Consider the following 22,059-nt stretch of genomic DNA (forward strand, 5'->3'; position numbering starts at 1 on the left):
GCAGTAGCGGATCGTTTGTTTCTGGGTTCCGGTAGTATTGGTGAAGGTAGGAGCACCTCAGCAGGTTGCTGTGGATCAGAGGTTTACTTATTTCTTATTTTTTCTGAGTGTTATTTTACTATAGCAACAATGGCAGTTTTTGTATGAGAAAGAAAAACCATTTGAATTTAAAGAGACAGTAACAGTTTTTTGATCATTTTATTTTATTGCTTTTTTTCAGTATTTTTATACTTAATAGTAATATTTTTGTTTAAAGATGGATCAAGATAAGGGTGCAAGGAGTTACATGTGCTTTATGTCTTGATGCAAATGTGGAACCACCAATCCCTTCCTGTCCTACATGTATTGAAAGGACTGTATGTTCTAGGGATAAAATTTTTACTGAGACGATCTCCTCTCAGGCAGATGTTGCCCAAGAGTCTTCTAATGAGGGTCAATTTATGCTGCAACTTTCTCCCCAAGCGTCCCAAAAATCTACGCCCCCACCAGCAGTGCCCTGCACTTCTGCTCTAGCTCCTGCTGGCGTTACTTTAAAAGGCATAGGGGCGGTTATGTCCCCCACAATTTCTGATGCATTGTCTGCTTTTTCTATGCTTCAAGGCAAGCTCAAGAGGAAAGACAAGCATGCTATCAGTGAGGTTTCTGATGCTATGGTGGCAGTCTCAGAGGTGCCCTCCCAGGGAACTGAAATGGAGGGTATAGAGGTCTTATCAGATGGCGAGATTTCAGATTCAGAACCTTTGACTGATTCAGAGGTTGTCTCTTTCCGATTTAAACTAGAACACCTCCGTCTGTTACTTAGGAAGGTGTTGGTTACCTTAGATGACTGTGATTCCACAGTAGTAGTCACTCAGATGTTTTTCCAGTTCCTAAGCGAGCTTCAGAGATTGTTTCTAAAGAATGGGAGAGACCAGGTATTCCCTTCTCTCCGTCTCCTATTTTCAGGAAGATGTTTCCTATAGCTAACGCTATCAAAGAAACTTGGCAAACAATTCCTAAGGTGGAAGCGGCTATGTCCATCTTGGCCAAGCGAACTACTATTCCTATTGAGGATAGCTGTGCTTTTAAAGATCCCATGGACAAGAAGTTGTAGGGTCTACTTAAAAAGATTTATGTTCACCAGGGTCTGCTGTTGCAGTCGGCTGCATGCATTGCTACTGTCACTAATGCAGCAGCTTATTGGTTTGATGCTCTGTCTGAGTCTCTTAAGTCTGAGACTTCTTTGGAGGAGATCCAAGATAGGTTTAAAGCTCTGAAGTTAGCCAATGCTTTTATTACGGATGCTTCTCTGCAAATTACTAAATTAGAGTTCAGGGTTTTCTATCCTAGCCTGCAGAGCCTTATGGTTAAAACCTTGGTCTGTGGACGTTTCATCTAAGTCGAAACTTCTAGCTCTTCCTTACAAGGGAAAGACCTTTTTTGGACCTGGTCTGAAGGAAATTATCTCTGATATTACGGGAGGTAAGGGTCATCTCCTTCCTCAGGATAAGAGAAATAAGCAAAAAGGACGACAAAGTAATTTTCGTTCCTTTTGCAATTTTAAGGGCAATTCCTTCTCTTCCTCCTCCAAACAGGAAGGAAACTATTCACAATCTAAGACTTCTTGGAGACCCAACCAGCCTTGAAACAAGGGTAAACAGTCCAAGATGCCTGCTGCTGACTCCAAAACAGCATGAAGGGCATGCCCCCGATCCGGGACCAGATCTGGTGGTGGGCAGACTTTCTTTCTTTGTTCAGGCTTGGATGCAAGACATTCAGGATCCCTGGGCTATAGAAATAGTTTCCCAGGGATTCAAATTGGAGTTCAAAAATGTTCTTTCTCGAGGAAGATTTCTTCTTTCAAGATTATCTGCAAACCAGATAAAAAGAGAGGCGTTCTTACATTGTGTAAGAGACCTTTCCTCCCTGGGAGTGATTATTCCTATTCCTGTACAGGAACACGGGCAGGGTTTTTATTCAAATCTGTTTGTAGTTCCCAAGAAGGAGGGAACTTTCAGACCTATTTTAGACCTCAAGAGTCTGAACAAGTTTCTCTGAGTTCCATCTTTCAAGATGGAAACTTTGTACCATTCTTCCATTGATCCAGGAGGGTCAAATTATGACGACAGTGGACTTAAAGGATGCATATCATCATGTTCCTATCCACAGAGACCATCACAAGTTCCTAAGGTTTGCCTTTCTGGACAGACACTTTCAGTTTGTAGCTCTTCCTTTTGTGCTGGCCACGACACCCTGAATTATCACAAAGGTTCTGGGGTCTCTGCTGGCAGTTTTAAGACCACGGGGCATTGCGGTGGCGCCTTATCTGGACAATATTCTAATCCAGGCGTCATCTTATCAACAAGCAAGGTCCCATACCGACATTGTACTATCCTTCCTGACAACTCACGGGTGGAAGGTAAATCTGAAAAAGAGTTCCTTAATCCCGAAAGCAAAGGTGACTTTCTTGGGAATTGTAATCGATTCTATCTCCATGAAGATTTTTCTGACAGAGGTCAGGAAGTCAAAGATTCTAGATACCTGTTGAGCCCTTCAGTCCAATCCTCGGTCGTCAGTGGCCCAGTGCATGGTATTAATCGGACTGATGGTGGCGGCAATGGACATCATTCCGTTTGCTCGGTTTCACCTCAGACCTCTGCAGTTAAACATGCTCAGGCTGTGGAATGGAGAGTATGCAGACTTGTCTCCTCAGTTAACCCTGGAGCAGGAGACGAGGAACTCACTTCAATGGTGGTTGTCTCTGGAGCATCTATCCCAGGGAACATGCTTTCGCAGACCATCCTGGGTGATTGTGACAACATATGCCAGTCTTCTAGGGTGGGGAGCTGTGTGGGGTCCTCTACGGGCTCAGGGAGTGTGGACTCCGGCGGAGTCTGTTCTTCCTATAAACATCCTGGAACTGAGAGCGATTTTCAATGCTCTTCTAACCTGGCCTCAGTTGGCTTCGGCCCAGTTCATCAGACTTCAGATAGACAATATAACGACAGTGGCTTACATCAATCATCAGGGAGGAACGAGGAGTTCCTTAGCTATGACAGAGGTAGCCAAGATAATCCGGTGGGCGGAAGCCCATTCTTGACATCTGTCAGGGATCCACATCCCAGGGGTGGACAACTGGGAGTTGGACTTTCTGACCAGGCAGACCTTTGATCCGGGAGTGTGGGAACTCTATCTGGAAGTATTCTCCAACCTGATTCTCAAATGGGGTTGGCTGGAGTTAGATCTCATGGCATCTCGTCAGAATGCCAAGCTCCCGAGATACTGGACAAGGTCCAGGGATCCTCAGGCGGAACTGATAGATGCTCTAGTAGTTCCTTGGTCCTTCAGCCTAGCATATCTTTTTCCTCCGTTTGCTCTTCCTCCTCGGGTCATTACTCGAATCAAGCAGGAGAAGGCATCAATGATCCTCATTGCTCCGGCGTGGCCTCGCAGGGTTTGGTATGCCAACCTGGTGGACATGTCATCCCTGCCACCTTGGAGACTGCCATTAAGGAAGGATCTTCTCATTCAAGGTCCCTTCCTTCATCCAAATCTAATTTCTCTTAAACTGACTGCTTGTAGATTGAACGCTTAGTTCTATCCAAGCGGGGGTTTTCTGCTTTGGTCATAGAAACCTTGATTCAGGCGCGTAAGCCTGTGACTAGAAAGATTTACTATAAGATATGGCGTAAATATCTTTATTGGTGTGAATCCAAAGGCTACTCATGGAGTAGAGTTAGGATTCCCAGAATTTTGTCTTTTCTCCAATAAGGATTGGAGAAAGGTTTATCGGCAAGTTCCTTAAAGGGTAAGATCTCTTCCTTATCTATTTTGTTACAAAAACGTCTGGCTGATGCCCCAGATGTTCAATCCTTTTGTCAGGCCCTAGTTAGGATCAGGCCTGTGTTTAAACCAGTTACTCCTCCATGGAGTCTGAATTTAGTTCTTAGGGTTCTTCATTCCTTAGATATTAATTTGTTATCTTGAAAAGGTTTATTTCTTGTTGCTAATTCTTCAGCTCGAAGAGTGTCTGAGCTTTCAGCGTTGCAATACAATTTGCCTTACCTTATTTTACATTTGGATAAAGTAGTTTTACGTTCTAAACTGGGGTTTCTTCCTAAGGTTGTTTCTGACAGGAACATTAATCAGGAGATTGTTGTTCCTTCCTTGTGTCCTAATCCTTCTTCTCAAAAGGAAAGACTTCTACATAATTTGGACGTAGTCCGTGCTTTGAAGTTTTACTTACAAGTGACTAAAGACTTTCGTCAGTCTTCTTCTCTGTTTGTAGTTTTTTTCTGGAAAACGTAGATGTCAGAAAGCTACGGCTACCTCTTTCTTTTTGGTTGCGGAGTATCATCCGATTTGCATATGAGACTGCTGGACAGCAGCCTCCTGAAAGAATTACAGCTCATTCCACTAGGGCGGTTGCTTCCTCATGGGCATTCAAAAATGAAGCTTCTGGGAAACAGATTTGCAAGGCTGCAACTTGGTCTTCTCTTCACACTTTTTCTAAATTTTACAAATTTGATACTTTTGCCTCGGCTGAGGCTGTTTTTGGGAGAAAGGTTCTTCAAGCAGTGGTGCCTTCCATTTAGGTTCCCTGTCTTATCCCTCCCTTATCATCCGTGTACTCTAGCTTTGGTATTGTTATCCCACAAGTAAGGATGATGATCCGTGGACTCATCGTGTCTTTTAAAAAGAAAAAAAAATGTATGCTTACCTGATAAATTTGTTTCTTTTTAGACATGATGAGTCAATGGCCCGCCCTGTTCTTTTAAGACAGGTTGTTATTTTTTGTAAACTTCAGACACCTCTGCACCTTGGCTTTTCCTTTCTCGTCCTAACTTCGGTCGAATGACTGGAGTGGGAGCGCAGGGAAGAGCTATTTAACAGCTCTGCTGTGGTGCTCTTTGCCTCCTCCTGCTGACCAGAAGGCGATATCCCACAAGTAAGGATGATGATCAGTGGACTTGTGTCTAAAAAGAAACAAATTTATCAGGTAAGCATAATTTTCTTATTTAATGTTGTAAGAAAAGACAGAAAGTGTCTGCTGTTTCTTTGGATTCTTGGTTGAAACTTCTTATTCATAAGGCTTCATTGGAGGCAGGTCAGCCTCCACCTAAATGGATTACTGGTCAGTTGCTACTTCTTGGGCTTTCAAGAATGAGGTTTCTGTTGACCAAATTTGCAAAGCAGCTACTTGGTAAAATTTAGAAATATGCAAAAACAACCGTTTCATGTTTTTACTTCTTCTGAGGCAGCCTTTGGTAGGAAAGTCCTTCAGGCAGTTGTCTCTGTGATTTATTTCTGTCTGTTGGTTATGTTTAAAATGATTCCCTTTTAGGGTTGTAGATTTAGTTTCTTAGTGAAAAACGTTTCTTAAATACCACCCTTTGTTTCATTACTCATGGACTCCACAGCTTGGGTATTAGTTCTCAGGAGAAATGGATAGTGGACTCTTACCACCTGCATGAAAAAAAACATAATTTATGCTTACCTGATAAATTTCTTTCATGGGGGTATTTTTTTTTCTGGTGTTTTTTTTTTTTTCTTGTGCACATCTTTTTTTTTTGTTTTCTTTTTTTTGTTCCCCTGCTCCTTTTATTTCGCTTTTATTTATTTTCCTACCTCATTTGCTTGGCTATATATTAGACTGAGGTACCCGTGAGGTGGAAGGAGTTTTATAGAGCTCTTGGGGTTTGGGAATCTTCTCACTTCTCCTAATGGTAGGGAAGAGTAATTTCCAGTAGTAATGGATCATGGACTCTCACCAGTAAAGCATAATTTGTTTTTTCCTTCAAGTATTTTAACTGTTTGAAGTACTTTCCATCGCATATAATCTGCTAGAGTGAGCTCCATACATACATGCAATTTTAAACAACTTTCCAATTGACTCTTATAATCCAATTTGCTTTGTTCTCTTGGTATTCTTTGTTGAAAGCTAAACCTAGGTAGGCTAATTTCTAAGCCCTTGAAGGCTGCCCCTTATTTCAATGCTTTTGGCAGTTTTTCACAGCTAGATGGCGTTAGTTCATGTGTGCCATACAGATAACACGCCTGTTTTGTTACAAATTAGAGGGCACTGATTGGCTAAATGCAAGTCTGTCAAAAGAACTGAAATAAGGGGGCAGTCTGCAAAGGCTTAGATAAAAGGTAATCACTGAGGTAAAAAGTATATTAAAGGGACACTGAACCCAAATTTTATATTTCATGATTTAGATAGAGCATGCAAATTTAAGCAACTTTCTAATGTACTCCTATTATCAATATTTATTCATTCTCTTGCTATCTTTATTTGAAAAGCAAGAATGTAGTTGAGATGCCGGACCATTTTTGGTTCACAACCTGGGTTGTCCGTGCTGATTGGTGGAAAAATGCTGTCCAGGGTACTGAACCAAAAATTGTCTGGCTCCTTAGCTTAGATGCCTTCTTTTTCAAATAAAGATAGCAAAGGAACAAAGAAAAATTAATAGGAGTAAATTAGAAAGTTACTTAAAATCGCATGATCTATCTGAATCATGAAAGAAAAAATGTGCGTTTAGTGTCCCTTTAAATTAACTGTGTTGGTTATGAAAAACAGGGGAATGGGTATTAAAGGAATTATCTATATTTTTAAACAATAACAATTCTGGAGTAGACTGTCCCTTTTAAGTAGGGTGTTTTTATAAGTGTACTGTTTATTTTAGTTGGCTTTGTGATGTAAAATGTAGTGGTAATATTTTTTCCCCTTTTAATTTCTCCCTGAGTTTAAACTATCTTTATAAAGAGAGCTTCTAGATTTATATTCATGGCTATTTCCATTTGGAGAAGGTAGAAACTACCTCCTACCATTACATTTGCCTTCAGTTTTACATTTAGGGATTCCGACTCTAAATCTTCTCCAAAAGGAAATGTAAGAGGAATTGCATCCTCAAGAGTAGCAGATTGTCTTAGCATTGTCTTGAAGAAACTGATATACAGTATGACTAAACCTCCTAAAAACTGTTTTCTTGGCAGCAAATATTGGTACTCAGACAGCTGGTGCTCGTGCCCAAGTTAATCCAACCATGATGCGCTCAGTGCAGCCATACAAGTATTCCTGTGGAGTGCGGAATGTACAGCAAGTGGGGAGTGCAACGCCCATGCAACAGGCACAGTATTTAATATTTGTTTTAGATTGATTTTGAAATGAGATTGAAATTACATTTTTTATTTATCTACTGTTCTTTCTGTGTTTGCCATCTTTTCTTGATAATATTTCTGTTTGGGTAACCAAAACCTGTGCAATTAGAATGACCATAGGCTTTTAATGAGCAATGGAATAACTATATTGAAGCTTAATTTGCTCTGGCTGTTCTTAGCCGTTTCCCAGTCTAGGTCTGCTACTGTGTATGTGCTAATGTAATAAAATGCAAAATGTAGATATATATTTCAGTATTATTTGCTTATATTTTGCTTATGATAAAAGTAAAGGTTATTGGTATAAGTTAAAGGAATAGGAAAATGTCAAATCTGGTTAGCCAATGTCTAGAGACAAATGTGAGCAGCCGCCAATCAATAGCTAGCTCTCATGAATGTTGGATATGTACATATTATTTTCAGTAAAGGATATACCAAGAGAACAATGTAAATTTGATAACCCAAATGTATTTAAGAGTCTTGAAATGACATGATCTAAAGCGATAAGGAAGTCTAAATTAAACTTGCATGATATAGATAGGTTTCTAAGGGTCTGTTGATTCATATCAAAACAGCTGTCTTTATTTGTGCCAATTTGACTAACTTTTTTTCCCTTTATATTGCATTTAGATGATTGAACCTGCGGTTATAATGCAAGGTCAGGAACCTCTAACAGCATCCATGCTAGCAGCTGCCCCTCCACAAGAACAAAAACAACTATTAGGTAAAAATAATTACATTTCTATTAAAAATAAAAAGAGCTGTGCTTCTAAACTAATAGATGTGTTGTACCTTGTATATTCTAGTTGAAGGGTTCAGACTAAATTAAGGGATTAATAGCAAAACCCAATACACCAAACCCAAGTTTCTAAATGTGAGAGAATATTAGATCATCTTATTTAAAGAGGAATTACTAGCATTGGCTTATCTTAATATCACTGAGTAGTATTTGCCGTTCTAAGTTACCACTTATTTTTGTGTTTATATTGCATGGCACTAGAACATTAAGGCCTCTGGAAGTGACGCAACCTTATGGTTGGGTGCGCTTTTTGGACTGTACGGTTCACCTTGTGGCCAGGTGTGATTACGTTCCGTCTTCCATTTCCGCATTCCTGACCATGTGGCGCAGGAGAAATTCTAGTCCGCAGGGGTCTGGTTCATAGGAGGTGGTGAGTGCCCCAGCCATTGTGGGTGTCAGGTGCTGTTTAATATTTATCTTTAGTCCATATTTGCATATCCTCTACCTAGTTATGGAGGATTCTGATGCTGAGACTGTTCAAATTTCAGATTCTGCGTCTGGGGACGAATCCGGATTGGCCTTATTGACACATGTCAACCAGTTATGTTCTGTATGCCTTATGAGAGCGCATTGTTCCTCGGGCTCGGGGAATCAAGGGACAGTTGAGCCATCCGCCTCTGCGGGTAACCCAGTTTATAATTATTCCTCCATGCAGGGCGGCGTGTTCCCCCTGGAGGTTGCAGCACGTTTTCGCTTCCACGTATTTTTGCCGATTATTCGTCTGCAGAGTCCAGACATTTATTTGCGATTGTGCTTGTGCCCTATTGTCCTGGATCTCCCGCCTTGGGGAGGGAAGTGTTGTGCCTTTCGTTACAGAATTGCGTGCCTTCGCGCATTACTCAGACATGTTTTTCAGTTATTAAATGACCCTATCCTTATCGGATACGGGAATTTTCAGTTTGCTAATTCGGATGGTGCACCTCATTAGACGTGGGGATGATTTAATCTCCTGATTGATATTTTAATGAGATCTTTCCCAGTTTATGGAAGATCAGGGCTCCGTTTGGCTGGTCCTGCGGGTAGGCCTGTGTCTTCTTGGGTGTTAACTTCTGGGTTGCCTTATATTTTTTATAATCCGATAAGTTGTTTTTTTATTATGTTTGTTTCCTTCGGGAACCTTCTGGGATCGATACTCTTTGTTACTTCTTCGGAAGTTTTTTGGGACATGTTAGTCTTATGTTTAAAAATGTCCGTTTTCCTTTGAGGGAGGATTATGCACCTTGCCGGTTAGGGCCCTGGATGCATGCTGGTTCTGTGGGGTTCATTCTGTCTTGTGGCTGTTCAGACACGTGGCGCTGTTCTGCTTGGCTGGTCCAGTCGAGGTGCTGAATGCTCATGTTATCATTTGTTTTAAGTTTCAACTAAGCATTCAAGAGGATCTGTTAGTCCGTGAGTTGGGAAGGATTGTTTCAGTCCTTATAGCCTTCAATCATGGATAACTGGGTCAGCAGAATTTCCGCTGCCTCACTCTCTTGCGTCTGGTATTATCGGACCCTAGAGTTTCCTCCCCCATGCAGTGGATGGTTGGAGGGCTTTGCGCCCTCTTACCGCTGTTTGAGCAGTTTGGCCTTCTTTTTTGAAGCTCTGGATTTGTCCTTTTTGGACTTGGTCCATCAACAGCTAGTTGATGTATAGTGTATATAGCTGACTAGCATGCGGAAGGTTTGCAGTTTGAAACCAGCTGCAGCTCTTTGCACTTTGAATGTGTGCTCGCAAGCTGTTTAAGGTAACCAGCTTCAGCTATTACACATTGACCGTGTACTGTCTAGCTGAGTTATAAAACCACCTTGGTCTTCTTCCGTTGTCTCTGGGTGAGTTAGGTTTCCTTTTTAGGGAGCTGGGTTCCCTCTGGGAGATGGTGATCCCTGTCGTGACATTGGGCTTAGCTCTGGGCTCCCCGGAGCTGGGAAGGCTTTGCGCCTTTTCTCCCTGTATTCCTCTGTATGTAGGTGATGTGGACACTAGCCCTGCTCGATGGGTTTGACCTCGAGGTATCCCTTGCTTGTTGTCCTGAGGCTGTTTGAGAGGTGTAGGGGCTCTAGGGTCGTAAAAAATGACCTCTATCTCCTTGCTCCTTGGAGCGTAGGGCTTTAGCAAGGGGTGGTTTCTTCCTTCGGTTGGGACTTAAGAGTTCTTCTCGTTATCCGGATTGATCTGGATATTGCATTCATATCCCTAGTCTGTTTTTTTTTTTTGTCAGATGGGGTGTTAAGTTCTCGGTATTGTTTGATTGAACAATTGGGTGCCTGGACTTGTTTTCTCCCTCAGGTTTCCAGTTGCTGAGGCTTTGCTCTGCGTTTTCCCTTGTGGACCCAGTTATGGGTTGTTACTGGAATCTTAGGCCTAAGGGCTGGTTTGGGGTTCCCCAGTACTGAGAACTTGAGCTATGTCCTTTACTCAATCTACCTGACCTGATCATAGTTGGTCAAGTTTTCGGAGTGTCTGTTACTCATTAGGCTTGATGTGCCTTAGGGTTGGATTCCCTAGGTCAGCTTGCTAGGGTGACCCTTGGATTCACTGCTCTGCAGGCGAATGGATTTGCAGTGTCTCTGCTGTATCCATTACACAGGGGATGTGTGTTAGCAAGCTACTTTTAGGGGGCCCTTTCCAAGGACATCTGTGTTAGGGATTGATCTCTCCTTTAGCTGGTGGCTTCATGCCTTAAGAACAGATGTTTCCCTTCTGGCTCCATCCCTTTTCTTAAGGGGTTGTTCTCCTTATTAGGGAGATGTAGTCCTTTTCTTGGGGCTTCTCCTGGATTCAGGATGTTGGAACTGTGGGTTAACTTCTCAAAGAGGGCTGTCTCTCTGGGCTGTTACGTTACATCTGGAGTCCAAGTGGAGACTTTGTTGGGCCTTTTTGCTAGATCCTTTGGGTCTACGGCCTTGTTGTCTTTTTAGGAGTCGGGTTGTACCCATGCTCTGTGGGGATGGCTGTGGCCATTCTTCCGTTCATTCTTGAGCTGGTTCGGGGTTCTTCTGTTCCCCTGTTTTGGATCCGCTGATGCTGGGTTGGTCCGGCTGGTGTGGGTTCTGAGAGACGTTGTCATTTTCAGGATCTAGGTGGGCATAGTTACTAGCTCCCTAGGCTTACAGGCAGAGGGGCCAGGATTACACCTCCTTTGGGCTCTGGGTGTAACCTCTCTTTATTGGGGGCCTCAATTGAGGTTCTGTGTTCTCCTTTTGGAGACCTTTGTGTAGTTCTGGCAGCTTAGGTTGCCTAGAGCGTGCCCTCTGTCTGGGGATTGCTTTTTGCAGTCTGTTCTCTTGTTGGCTGCTTCTACTTACTAGCAGGTACCCTCTGTGTCATCCTGATGCTGACTCCATGTTCTGATTCAGGGTTTCGTCTGGGTCTGTTAACCTTTTTTTTTTTGTGATAGGATACTTTTGTATTCTATGTTCAGTCGCTGTGAGGACTCTGTCTTCAGTTGTCTTTCACTGCTTGCATGCTGTTGGAGAGAAGATTTTCTCTGTCTCTCTGCCCGGTCTTTTCCCGGGTTCTGCTTGGTCTAGGCATAGCCTCCTTTTCTCTATTGGGTCTTTGTGAGCTGGGCTCACTATTGGAGGTTTCCTTTGGTTCTCATTTGCCTTTTTCCCTTTGGGATTTTACACTGGTATCCCCTTCATTAGTGTGGGGGAAGTTGTGAGGGACCGACTGTTTGGGTGACGGTGTCTCCTAGAGGACTGTTGGCTCAGTTGAGTCTGATTTGCGGTCTCTAGTTTGGCTTTTGGACTATCTGCGGGTCAGTGTCCTTGGGGCCTCTCCTTTTAAAGTTTGTTTGTTATTAGGCAGGGGTTCAGGACTGGTGCCCTCCGTATGGGCCACCTATTGTACCCTCCCGTTGTGGCATTCAGTGTCCACTATAGCTTGGGTACTGTTTTCCCAAAAGTAATGAATGCAGCTGTGGATTCTTTCCTTTTAAGAAGAAACACACAAATTATGCTTACCTGATAATTTTCTTCTGATGGAAAGAGTCAACAGCTCCCCACCCATAATTTTTTATTTCTTCTACTGGTCCTTGTTCATCGGCTGAATGACTGGGGGATGAGGGAAGTGTGAAGGGGTAATTAAGCCTTTGGCTGAGGTGTCTTTGCCTCCTCCTGGTGGCCATGTTCTTATTTCCCAAAAGTAATGAATGCAGCTGTGGACTCTTTCCATCAGAAGAAAAGAAAATTATCAGGTAAGCATAATTTGTTTCTTCTACAAGATGAGACGAGTCCACGGATTACATCCTTACTTGTGGGATATTATCCTCCTGCTAACAGGAAGTGGCAAAGAGCACCATAGCAGAGCTGTATATATAGCTCCTCCCTTCCCCTCCATCTCCAGTCATTCTCTTTGCCTGTATTATACTAGGAAGAGGTAAAGCGAGGCATTGCAGTGGCGCCTTATCTGGACGATATTCTGATCCAGGCGTCAACATATCATTTGACAAAATCTCACACGGACACAGTGTTGTCTTTTCTGAGAACTCACTTTTGGAAGGTGAACATAGAGAAAAGTTTACTTGTTCCACAGACAAGGGTTCCTTTCTTGGGAACTCTGATAGACTCGGTAGCGATGAAAATATTTCTGACGGACGTCAGATAATCAAAGATTCTAAATACTTGCCGAGCACTTCAGTCCATTCCTCGGCCATCAGTGGCTCAGTGTATGGAGGTAATTGGATTAATGGTAGCGGCAATGGACATCGTTCTGTTTGCTCACTTTCATCTCAGACCACTGCAGCTGTGCATGCTTGGACAGTGGAATGGGGACTATGCAAATTTATCTCCTCAGATAAATCTGGATCAAGAGACCAGAGACTCTCTTCTTTGGTGGTTGTCACTGGATCATCTGTACCAGGGGACTTGTTTCCGCAGACCCACATGGGTGATAGTGACAACGGACGCCAGCCTTCTGGGCTGGGGCACAGTCTGGAATTCCCTGCAATGAGAGAAGTATCCAAGATAATCTATTGGGCAGAGGCCCACTCTTGTCATCTGTCAGCAATCTACATCCCAGGAGTAGAGAACTGGGAAGAGGATTTTCTAAGCCGACAGACTTTTCATCCGGGGGAGTGGGAACTCCACCCGGAGATATTTGCCTCATTGATTCTTCGATGGGGCAAACCGGAATTGGATCTGATGGCATCTCAACAGAATGCCAAGGTTCCAAGATACGGATCCCGGTCAAGGGATCCCCAGGCTGAACTGATAGATGCCTTGGCAGTGCCTTGGTCGTTCAGCCTAGCTTATGTGTTTCCACCGTTTCCTCTCCTCCCACGCGTGGTTGCTCGAATCAAACAGGAGAGAGCTTCAGTGATCCTGATAGCGCTTGCGTGGCCACGCAGGACTTGGTATGCGGATCTAGTGGACATGTCCTCTCTGCCTCCGTGGAAACTTCCTTTGAGACAGGACCTTCTCATTCAAGGTCCTTTCCAACATCCAAATCTAATTTCTCTGCAGCTGACTGTGTGGAAATTGAACGCTTGATTTTATCGAAGCGAGGATTCTGATTCCGTTATCAGTACTTTGATACAGGCTAGAAAGCCTGTCACTAGAAGAATATATCATAAGATATGGCATAAATATCTTTATTGGTGTGAATACAAGGGCTACTCATGGAGTAAAGTTAGGATTCCTAGGATTCTGTCTTTTCTCCAAGAAGGATTGGAGAAAGGCCTATCGGCTAGTTCCCTAAAGGGACAAATTTCTGCGTTGTCAATTTTGTTTCACAAACGTTTGGCAGATGTGCCAGATGTTCAGTCTTTTTGTCAGGCTCTAACCAGAATTAAGCCTGTATTTAGACCAATTACTCCTCCCTGGAGTTTGAATTTAGTTTGAGTTCTTCAAGGGGTTCCGTTTGAACCTTTGCATTCCATAGATATAAAATTATTATCTTGGAAAGTTCTGTTTTTGGTTGCTATTTCTTCTGCTCGAAGAGTTTCTGAGCTTTCAGCATTACAGTGTGATTCGCCTTATATCATATTTCATTCTGATAAGGTGGTTTTACGTACCAAACCTGGTTTTCTTCCTAAGGTTGTTTTGAATAAGAATATTAATCAGGAAATTATTGTTCCTTCATTGTGTCCTAATCCTCCTCCTAAGAAGGAGCTTCTGTTACATAACTTGGACGTGGTCCGTGCCTTAAAGTTTTATTTACAGGCAACTAAGGATTTCCGTCAATCATCTTCATTGTTTATTCTGGAAAGCGTAGGGGTCAGAAAGCTATGGCTACCTCTTTCTTTTTGGCTGAGAAGTATCATCCACCTGCCATATGAGACTGCTGGACAGCAGACCCCTGAAAGAATTACGTCTCATTCTACTAGGGCTGTGGCTTCCACATGGGCTTTTAAAAACGATGCATCTGTTGAACAGATTTGTAAGGCTGCGACTTGGTCGTCTCTTCATACTTTTTCCAAATTTTACAAATTCAATACTTTTGCTTCTTCTGAGGCTGTTTTTGGGAGAAAAGTTCTTCAAGCAGTGGTGTCTTCCGTTTAGGTCTCTGTCTTATCCCTCCCTTTCATCCGTGTCCTGTTGCTTTGGTATTGTATCCCACAAGTAAGGATGAAATCCGTGGACTTGTCGTATCTTGTAGAAGAAAAGGAAATTTATGCTTACCTAATGAATTGATTTCTTCTACGATACGACGAGTCCACGGCCCTCCCTGTCAATTTAAGACAGATTATAATTATATTTTTTATTATTTACAACTTCAGTCACCTCTGCACCTTTTGCTTTTTTTTTCTCTTCCTATAACCTTCGGTCGAATGACTGGAGATGGAGGGGAAGGGAGGAGCTATATATACAGCTCTGCTGTGGTGCTCTTTGCTACTTCCTGTTAGCAGGAGGATAATATCCCCCAAGTAAGGATGAAATTCGTGGACTCGTCGTATCGTAGAAGAAATCAATTTATCAGGTAAGCATAAATTTCCTTTTTTGTGTCAGTCTGCATTTTTTTTTGTTCAGATGCAAATAGGGTGTGCAGTGTCCATGATCCATTACTCCTGGGAATTACTCTTCCTTATCACTAGGAGGAGGCAAATATTCCAGACCCTAAGAACTCTATAAAATCCCTCCCACCTCAATGGTACCTCATTTCTTTCATATACATGGCGAGAGTTCACGAGCTGTTGCATATGGGATATACATTCCCTGCAGGAGGAGACAAAGTTCCCCAAACCTCAAAAGCCCATAACCCCCCCCCCCCCCACCACCACCACCTCTTATATATTGTTTTCTTTTCGAAGATATGGCGAGTCCACAATGTCATCAATAATTGTTGGGAATATCACTCCTGGCTAGCAGGAGGAGGCAAAGAGCACCACAGCAAAGCTGTTAAGTGTCACTTCCCTACCCATAAACCCCAGTCATTATCTTTGCCTCTGTCAATGGAGGAAGTGAAGTTTTGGTGTCTGAAGAAAATTGGATTTCTTTCGCTACAAGCAAGATTTTAATATTTAGAAAGCCACAGTAGGTTTACTCTAATCTTTCCTTTGTTTTGGGTATAGCTGTAGTCCACGTCAATCTCTTCAGTAGAGTAGTGGTGGCTCTAAAGCAGTTAAGAACTTGTAAGGCGGGCCTTACTGCATTTTCCTAACATGTTGCTGCCCTAGCCAGAGTATGTTTACTCTGTTCCTACATTTTCTACAGGTCTCTCTGAGGAGTGGCTTCCTCTCACGCCGTGTATGCTGTCGTCCTGCTGAACGGCTAGACTGCTCTTGTCTTCAAGGTTGGAAACTTGCACTAAACAGAATGTGTTGCAGTTTGTTGGGACATATTAATCCTTGGGGAAAGGTTTTTATTTGGCAGGGGCAGGCACTTTTATTATATGTGTGAGACTTGGGGTTTTTTATTTCATAATATGTGGGAATTAATTAAAGAGGTCTTCTGTTCCTATTTTGGATAGCTGCTCTTTTCAGGACAAGAAGCTGGAGACTTTTGGAAGAAGATGTATATCATCTGGGTCTTTAATGGCAACATGCAGTTTGTTTTGCCACGGTTTCAAGTGCGGCATCTTACTGATGTGACTCCTTGTCTGTTTCAATTAGTCTCCTTTGGAGGAGATCCAAGACAGAATTTAGGCTCTCAAGCTAGCTAGCTAGTTATTTATTTATTTCTAATGACACAGTTTGTCCACGGATCATCATAATTACTGTTGGGAATATCACTCCTGGCCAGCAGGAGGCAGCAAAGTGCACCACAGCAAAGCTGTTAAATATCACTCCCTTACCCACAGCCCCCAGTCATTATCTTTGCCTGTGCAAGGAGGTGGTAAAGTTTTAGGTGTTTGAAGATTCTTCAATCAAGAGTTTATTTTTAAAGCAGAGCTGGCTGTTCTGTTTTTCCTGGGGTCTAGCTGTGTTCCACGTCGGTCTCTTCAGTAGAGCTGTGGTGGCTTTTGAGCATTTGGTAACTGGTGGTTTTTTTTATCTCACTGTGCCTTCCATGTCTGGTACTGCCCTACCCTGAATGCCTGACCAGGTTTAGTCAGTCTTTCGTTTTTCCTCTGGTCTATGGGGGGGGGGAAGCCTTCTCATATCTGTGTGCTGCTCTGCTGCCGGGCAGATAGGACTCGGGTAAGTGCCTGTTTTTTATTTTTCTTTGCTGCAAAAAGAAATATGGCACTTTTCTGGGTATGGGGACTGTAAAAACTATGTGGGGATTTTATTGGCAGTATGTGGGCACTGTGAGACAATTTGGAGTAGAGGCTCTGTGTTTGTGCAGCGGTGTTTGCTGCGTGTGCTGTTTTCATACCGGCTTTTTTGTGATAAGTGTTATGTCGGACGGTCTTTTTATCACACCCATGATTAGGAGGGGCGGTTTTCTGAGGCGGCAATTAAGTTGCGCGCCATTCCGGAGCTATGTTGGTGTTTTGGTCTGTGTGGAGGTTGCTGATGGCGTTGTCAGCTAAAACGCCTTGGGGCTTCATTGCTCTTCTGCTACTGTTTGGGTCTGGATTGTGGAGTATATTATCCGGCTTTAGGAGGCTAGGTAAGGCTCCTCAGCAGGTTGTGTTAAGGTTAGAAGGCTTCCTGTAGGTTTCAAAGGTTTTTTGTTAGGTATTTTTAGTTTTGGAAAGGAAACTGAATTTTTGCAGGAAAAAAAGTTGTTCTTTTAACATTTAAAGGGACAGTAACGTTTTTTATTTTTAAATTTTCGGAAGCCAGTTTGATTTAATTTTGGTAAAGATGGATCAAGGGGCTTTGCAAGATGTTACATGTAGCTTGTGCTTTGACTCTAATGTGGAACCTCCAATCCCTTTTTGTTCATCATGTATTGATAGGACATTACATTATAGGGATAGACTTTCTGTATCTGAGCCATCATTAGCTAAGGCAGATGCTGTTCATGGGCCTCCCGTCCAGGATATGCTGCAGCTTTCTCCTCAAACGTCCCATAATTTAGTGTCTTCTCATGCAGTGCCCAGTGTTTCTTCAGTTACTCCAGTTGGGGTTTCCTTGCAGGACATTGCTACCCAGATATCCTCTGCGGTAACTGATGCCCTGGTGGCTTTTCCTATGTTACAGGGGAAGCGTAAAAGGAGATATAAGAATTCAGTGAGTAAGGTATCTGAATCACGTGTGACTATGTCGAATGTTTCTTCTCATAGGTCTGAGGGGGAGGATTCTTCTTTAGCGTCTAAGGGGGAAATTTCAAACTCAGATAGCATAGTTCCTTCTTGCCTATATGTTTAATTGTGCTCACGTGTCTTACTAATGCCAGAGGCCCAAGAGTAACCATTTCTTTCATAATTCTATAATCTTAATGTTTATACTAGATGTATGTACAGTAACATTTTCATTCCAGATCCCCCCCATACAAAAGTTTTGTATGAACAAATACAGGTTTATCAGATATCAGGCCCCAGCATATATACTCCCTTATTCTCCCAGCTACAATGAGGCATATATTTCCCCTATATCATAACTACCTAGGTCTCAGTGGAGTGACCAAGTAGACAAAGCTCCTAGCATATACATCACAGTCATTCTCTTGAATATTATGCTGTAGCATAAGGTATATTTAATACCATTAACTGCTTCTACTATCATTACCTCACGCTACAATTGGCCAAGAAATGTTCATTTCTTTCATGTAATTAGCAAGAGTCCATGAGCTAGTGACTTATGGGATATACATTCCTACCAGGAGGGGCAAAGTTTCCCAAACCTCAAAATGCCTATAAATACACCCCTCACCACACCCACAAATCAGTTTTACAAACTTTGCCTCCTGTGGAGGTGGTGAAGTAAGTTTGTGCTAGATTCTACGTTGATATGCGCTCTGCAACAGGTTGGAGCCCGGTTTTCCTCTCAGCGTGCAGTGAATGTCAGAGGGATGTGAAGAGAGTATTGCCTATTTGAATTCAATGATCTCCTTCTACGGGGTCTATTTCATAGGTTCTCTGTTATCGGTCGTAGAGATTCATCTCTTACCTCCCTTTTCAGATCGACGATATACTCTTATATATACCATTACCTCTACTGATTCTCGTTTCAGTACTGGTTTGGCTTTCTACTACATGTAGATGAGTGTCCTGGGGTAAGTAAGTCTTATTTTCTGTGACACTCTAAGCTATGGTTGGGCACTTTTATATAAAGTTCTAAATATATGTATTCAAACATTTATTTGCCTTGATTCAGGATGTTCAACGTTCCTTATTTCAGACAGTCAGTTTCATATTTGGGATAATGCATATGAATAAATCATTTTTTCTTACCTTAAAATTTGACTTTTTTCCTGTGGGCTGTTAGGCTCGCGGGGGCTGAAAATGCTTCATTTTATTGCGTCATTCTTGGCGCGGACTTTCTTGGCGCAAAAATTGTCTTATCATTTCCGGCGTCATACGTGTCGCCGGAAGTTGCGTCATTTTTTTGACATTTTTTGCGCCAAAAAATGTCGGCGTTACCGGATGTGAGCGTCATTGTTGTCTCCACAATATTTAAGTCTCATTATTTATTGCTTCTGGTTGCTAGAAGCTTGTTCATTGGCATTTTTTTCCCATTCCTGAAACTGTCATTTAAGGAATTTGATCTTTTTTGCATTATATGTTGTTTTTTCTATTACATATTGCAAGATGTCTCAGATTGACCCTGAATCAGAAGCCACTTCTGGAAAAAACGCTTAAAGGGACAGTCTACACCAGAATTGTTATTGTATTAAAAGATAGATAATCCCTTTATTACCAATTCCCCAGTTTTGCATAACCAACACAGTTATATTAATATACTTTTAACCTCTGTGATTATCTTGTATCTAAGCCTCTGCAAACTGCCCCTTTATTTCAGTTCTTTTGACAGACTTGCAGTTTAGCCAATCAGTGCTGGCTCCCAGATAACTTCACGTGCATGAGCACAGTGTTATCTATATGAAAAACATGAACTAACACCCTCTAGTGGTGAAAAACTGTTAAAATGCATTCTGAAAAGAGGTGGCCTTCAAGGTCTAAGAAATTAGCATATGAACTTCCTAGGTTAAGCTTTCAACTAAGAATACCAAGAGAACAAAGCAAAATTGATGATAAAAGTAAATTGGAAAATTGTTTAAAATTACATGCCCTATCTGAATCATGAAAGTTCATTTTGGACTAGACTGTCCCTTTAACTGAGTTTCAGTTCTACCAAAGCTAAGTTAATTTATTTTAAATGTTATAAATGTTTATCTTTAGCTATGGTTTGTAATAAGTTATTATGATATACTTTTACATGCAGAATCCATTAGTGTTTATGCTTTATATATTTCCATTCTTACATCTTATGTACAAGAAATATTTAGAAGATTTATAAGAAATATTTTTCTGATTCTATTTTAAAGGCTTTGTCTGACTTCGTGCCTTCTAATAAAATTTTTAGGTCTTTTTCACTTCTTTTTTAATTATTGAAGTTTCAAATGACCAACAACATACTGATTTATCCTTCTCTGATGATGTTTTTTCTCTTTCAGAAATTTTCTTCATCAGATATTGACACTAAGAAATCTACTTTTTTATTATTTTTCTATTATTAAAGTACATTTGTTCTTTGTTGAAAAGGTGTTGATTATTTTGGATATTAAGGTAACTAGTTCTTTAAGACTAGCTGACACTATTTCTGCCTATTTATTTCTTCTGTGTTTTCAGAGGTTTTCTTTCCAATTCCCCATTCTAGGGAATGGAATAGGCTGAGAATTTTCTTTTATTCCTTCTTCAAAGGTTTTAAACTATATTCTTTGCCAGCAGTTAAATTCAATTTGGAGGGTTCTCCAATTTATTGGGGCTATCTCTACTTCTACTAATTATGCTATTGTTTCTATAGCAAAATAGTATTTATTTTCCTTTAGATAGTTGTATCTTATTTATGGAAAATTATTTAGTTTCAGGTATTTTTCTTGGTCCTGTGATTTATTTGGATATTGCAATTGCTTCATTTTTTCTGTTTACTTTAAGATCAAGTATCAGATTATGATTTATTTTAGCATTGTTAAGGAACAACATTTACTAGACTAGGTGCTGTTGCATTTGTCTTGTTGTTTTGCATTTATTGATTATGCAAGTCCACTGTATTGACTGGTCCTTTAAACTGGAGTATCATGCTAATAATTTCATTTGTGTCTTCATTTTATTGAATATTTTCGCAAATGAGGGTTAATCTATGTCTTTAGCTATTTTAGCTAGAAGAATTTTGTGATTTAAAAAAAAAAAAAAAATCCATATTTCTTTTGTTCTAAGATAATCAATTATTTGTTTTATAATTGGATTCAATTCTTAACTGTTACTCTGGGCTTCAAGATTGAGTTCTAAGACTAAAACTTTAAGCTTATACTAGTTTGGTTGTTCTTATTAAGGAACGAATTCCTGAGTTCTTTCCCAAGTAACATGTTTTTAATTGGGGTTCGAAATCAGCTCCCTAATATTGCGATGTACGTGCCGTATTCCAGCTTGGCTGGTAAGGGGCAGGTTAAGACTTCTTTGAAATTTATTTGGTTCTGTTTTGTCCAAATTTCTTTGATTTTATTCCAGTAAGGCTAACACTTTCTTTAAGTGTGTTTCTGTCCTATATATTTTGGATACTGTTGAAGAATGGCTGGGCACCCATGGGGTTCAAGCGCTGCTCAGACCTGGAATCTTCTGGGGTATTTCTTCCAGTTCCTTTTTTAGGAACCGGGTTTGGAGTTTTATTCAAACTATTTTGCCTTTTTATGGTCATTGATAGCATTATTTGTTTTCCTTAGATACAATAAATGCATATTTTCATTTTTCTGTTTTCATTCAGATTATTTTCTGAGGATGCGGAATCTCATATGATTCACTTGCTCTTCAGGACATAGTTAGAGGATCTTTTTTTCGAAAGCTCTTGATTCCTCAAACAAGGGTCACCTTTTTTAGGTTTCCAGATAGTTTGTGTCACTGTCTTTGTCTCTATCAGACAAGGGATAATTCTATTGGGTTCCGTCTGTCGGTACCTTTAGTCTCTATTATTTCCTTCAGTTGCTATATATGCACAGAAGTTTTAGGTCTTATGGCCGCAGCATTGGATTCAATTCCCTTTGCTCATTTTCACTAGAAAGAACCTTTCCAGTCTTTTATGAGTGTTGTTTCTTCTAGAGCATGGTTGGAGGATCAATTTACCAAAAAGTTCGTTGATTCCTCAGACAAGGGTAACCTTTTTAGGTTTCCTGATAGATTCAGTGTCCTTGACTCTGTCTCTGACAGACAAGAGACGTCTGAAATTGGTTTCAGCTTGTCGAAACCTTCAGTCTCAATCTTCCCTTCGGTAGCCTTATGCATGGAAATTCTAGGTCTTATGACTGCTGCATTGGACGCGGTCCCCTTTGCTCGTTTTCACATGCGACTTCTTCAGCTCTGTATGCTGAACCAGTGGTGCAGGGATTATACAAAGATATCTCAATTAATATCTTTGAAACCGATTATACGACACTCTCTGACGTGGTGGACAGACCACCATCGTTTAATTCAGGGGGCTTCTTTTTGTTCTTCCAACCTGGACTGTGATTTCAACAGCTTCAAGTCTGACAGGTTGGGGAGCTGTTTGGGGGTCTCTGACAGCACAAGGGGTTTGGGAATCTCAGGAGGTGAGATTACCAATCAATATTTTGGAACTCTTCAGAGCTCTTCAGTCATGGCCTCTTCTAAAGAGA

The 22,059-nt window shown here is 41.3% G+C and overlaps 1 protein-coding gene across 1 annotated transcript in view; it reads left to right on the plus strand.

The window, feature by feature from the left end:
- The window catches only part of PABPC1L (poly(A) binding protein cytoplasmic 1 like), a 756,219-nt gene that overhangs the window by 707,521 nt on the left and 26,639 nt on the right, over positions 1–22,059 (plus strand). The window contains exons 11-12 of the mRNA XM_053716712.1: positions 6,976–7,109; positions 7,768–7,861. Of these exons, the coding sequence (XP_053572687.1) occupies positions 6,976–7,109; positions 7,768–7,861 (228 nt within the window). The remainder of the gene's footprint in view (positions 1–6,975; positions 7,110–7,767; positions 7,862–22,059) is intronic.

This window comes from Bombina bombina, chromosome 1 (genome assembly GCF_027579735.1).
Source record: "Bombina bombina isolate aBomBom1 chromosome 1, aBomBom1.pri, whole genome shotgun sequence".
In the NCBI taxonomy this organism is placed as follows: domain Eukaryota; kingdom Metazoa; phylum Chordata; class Amphibia; order Anura; family Bombinatoridae; genus Bombina; species Bombina bombina.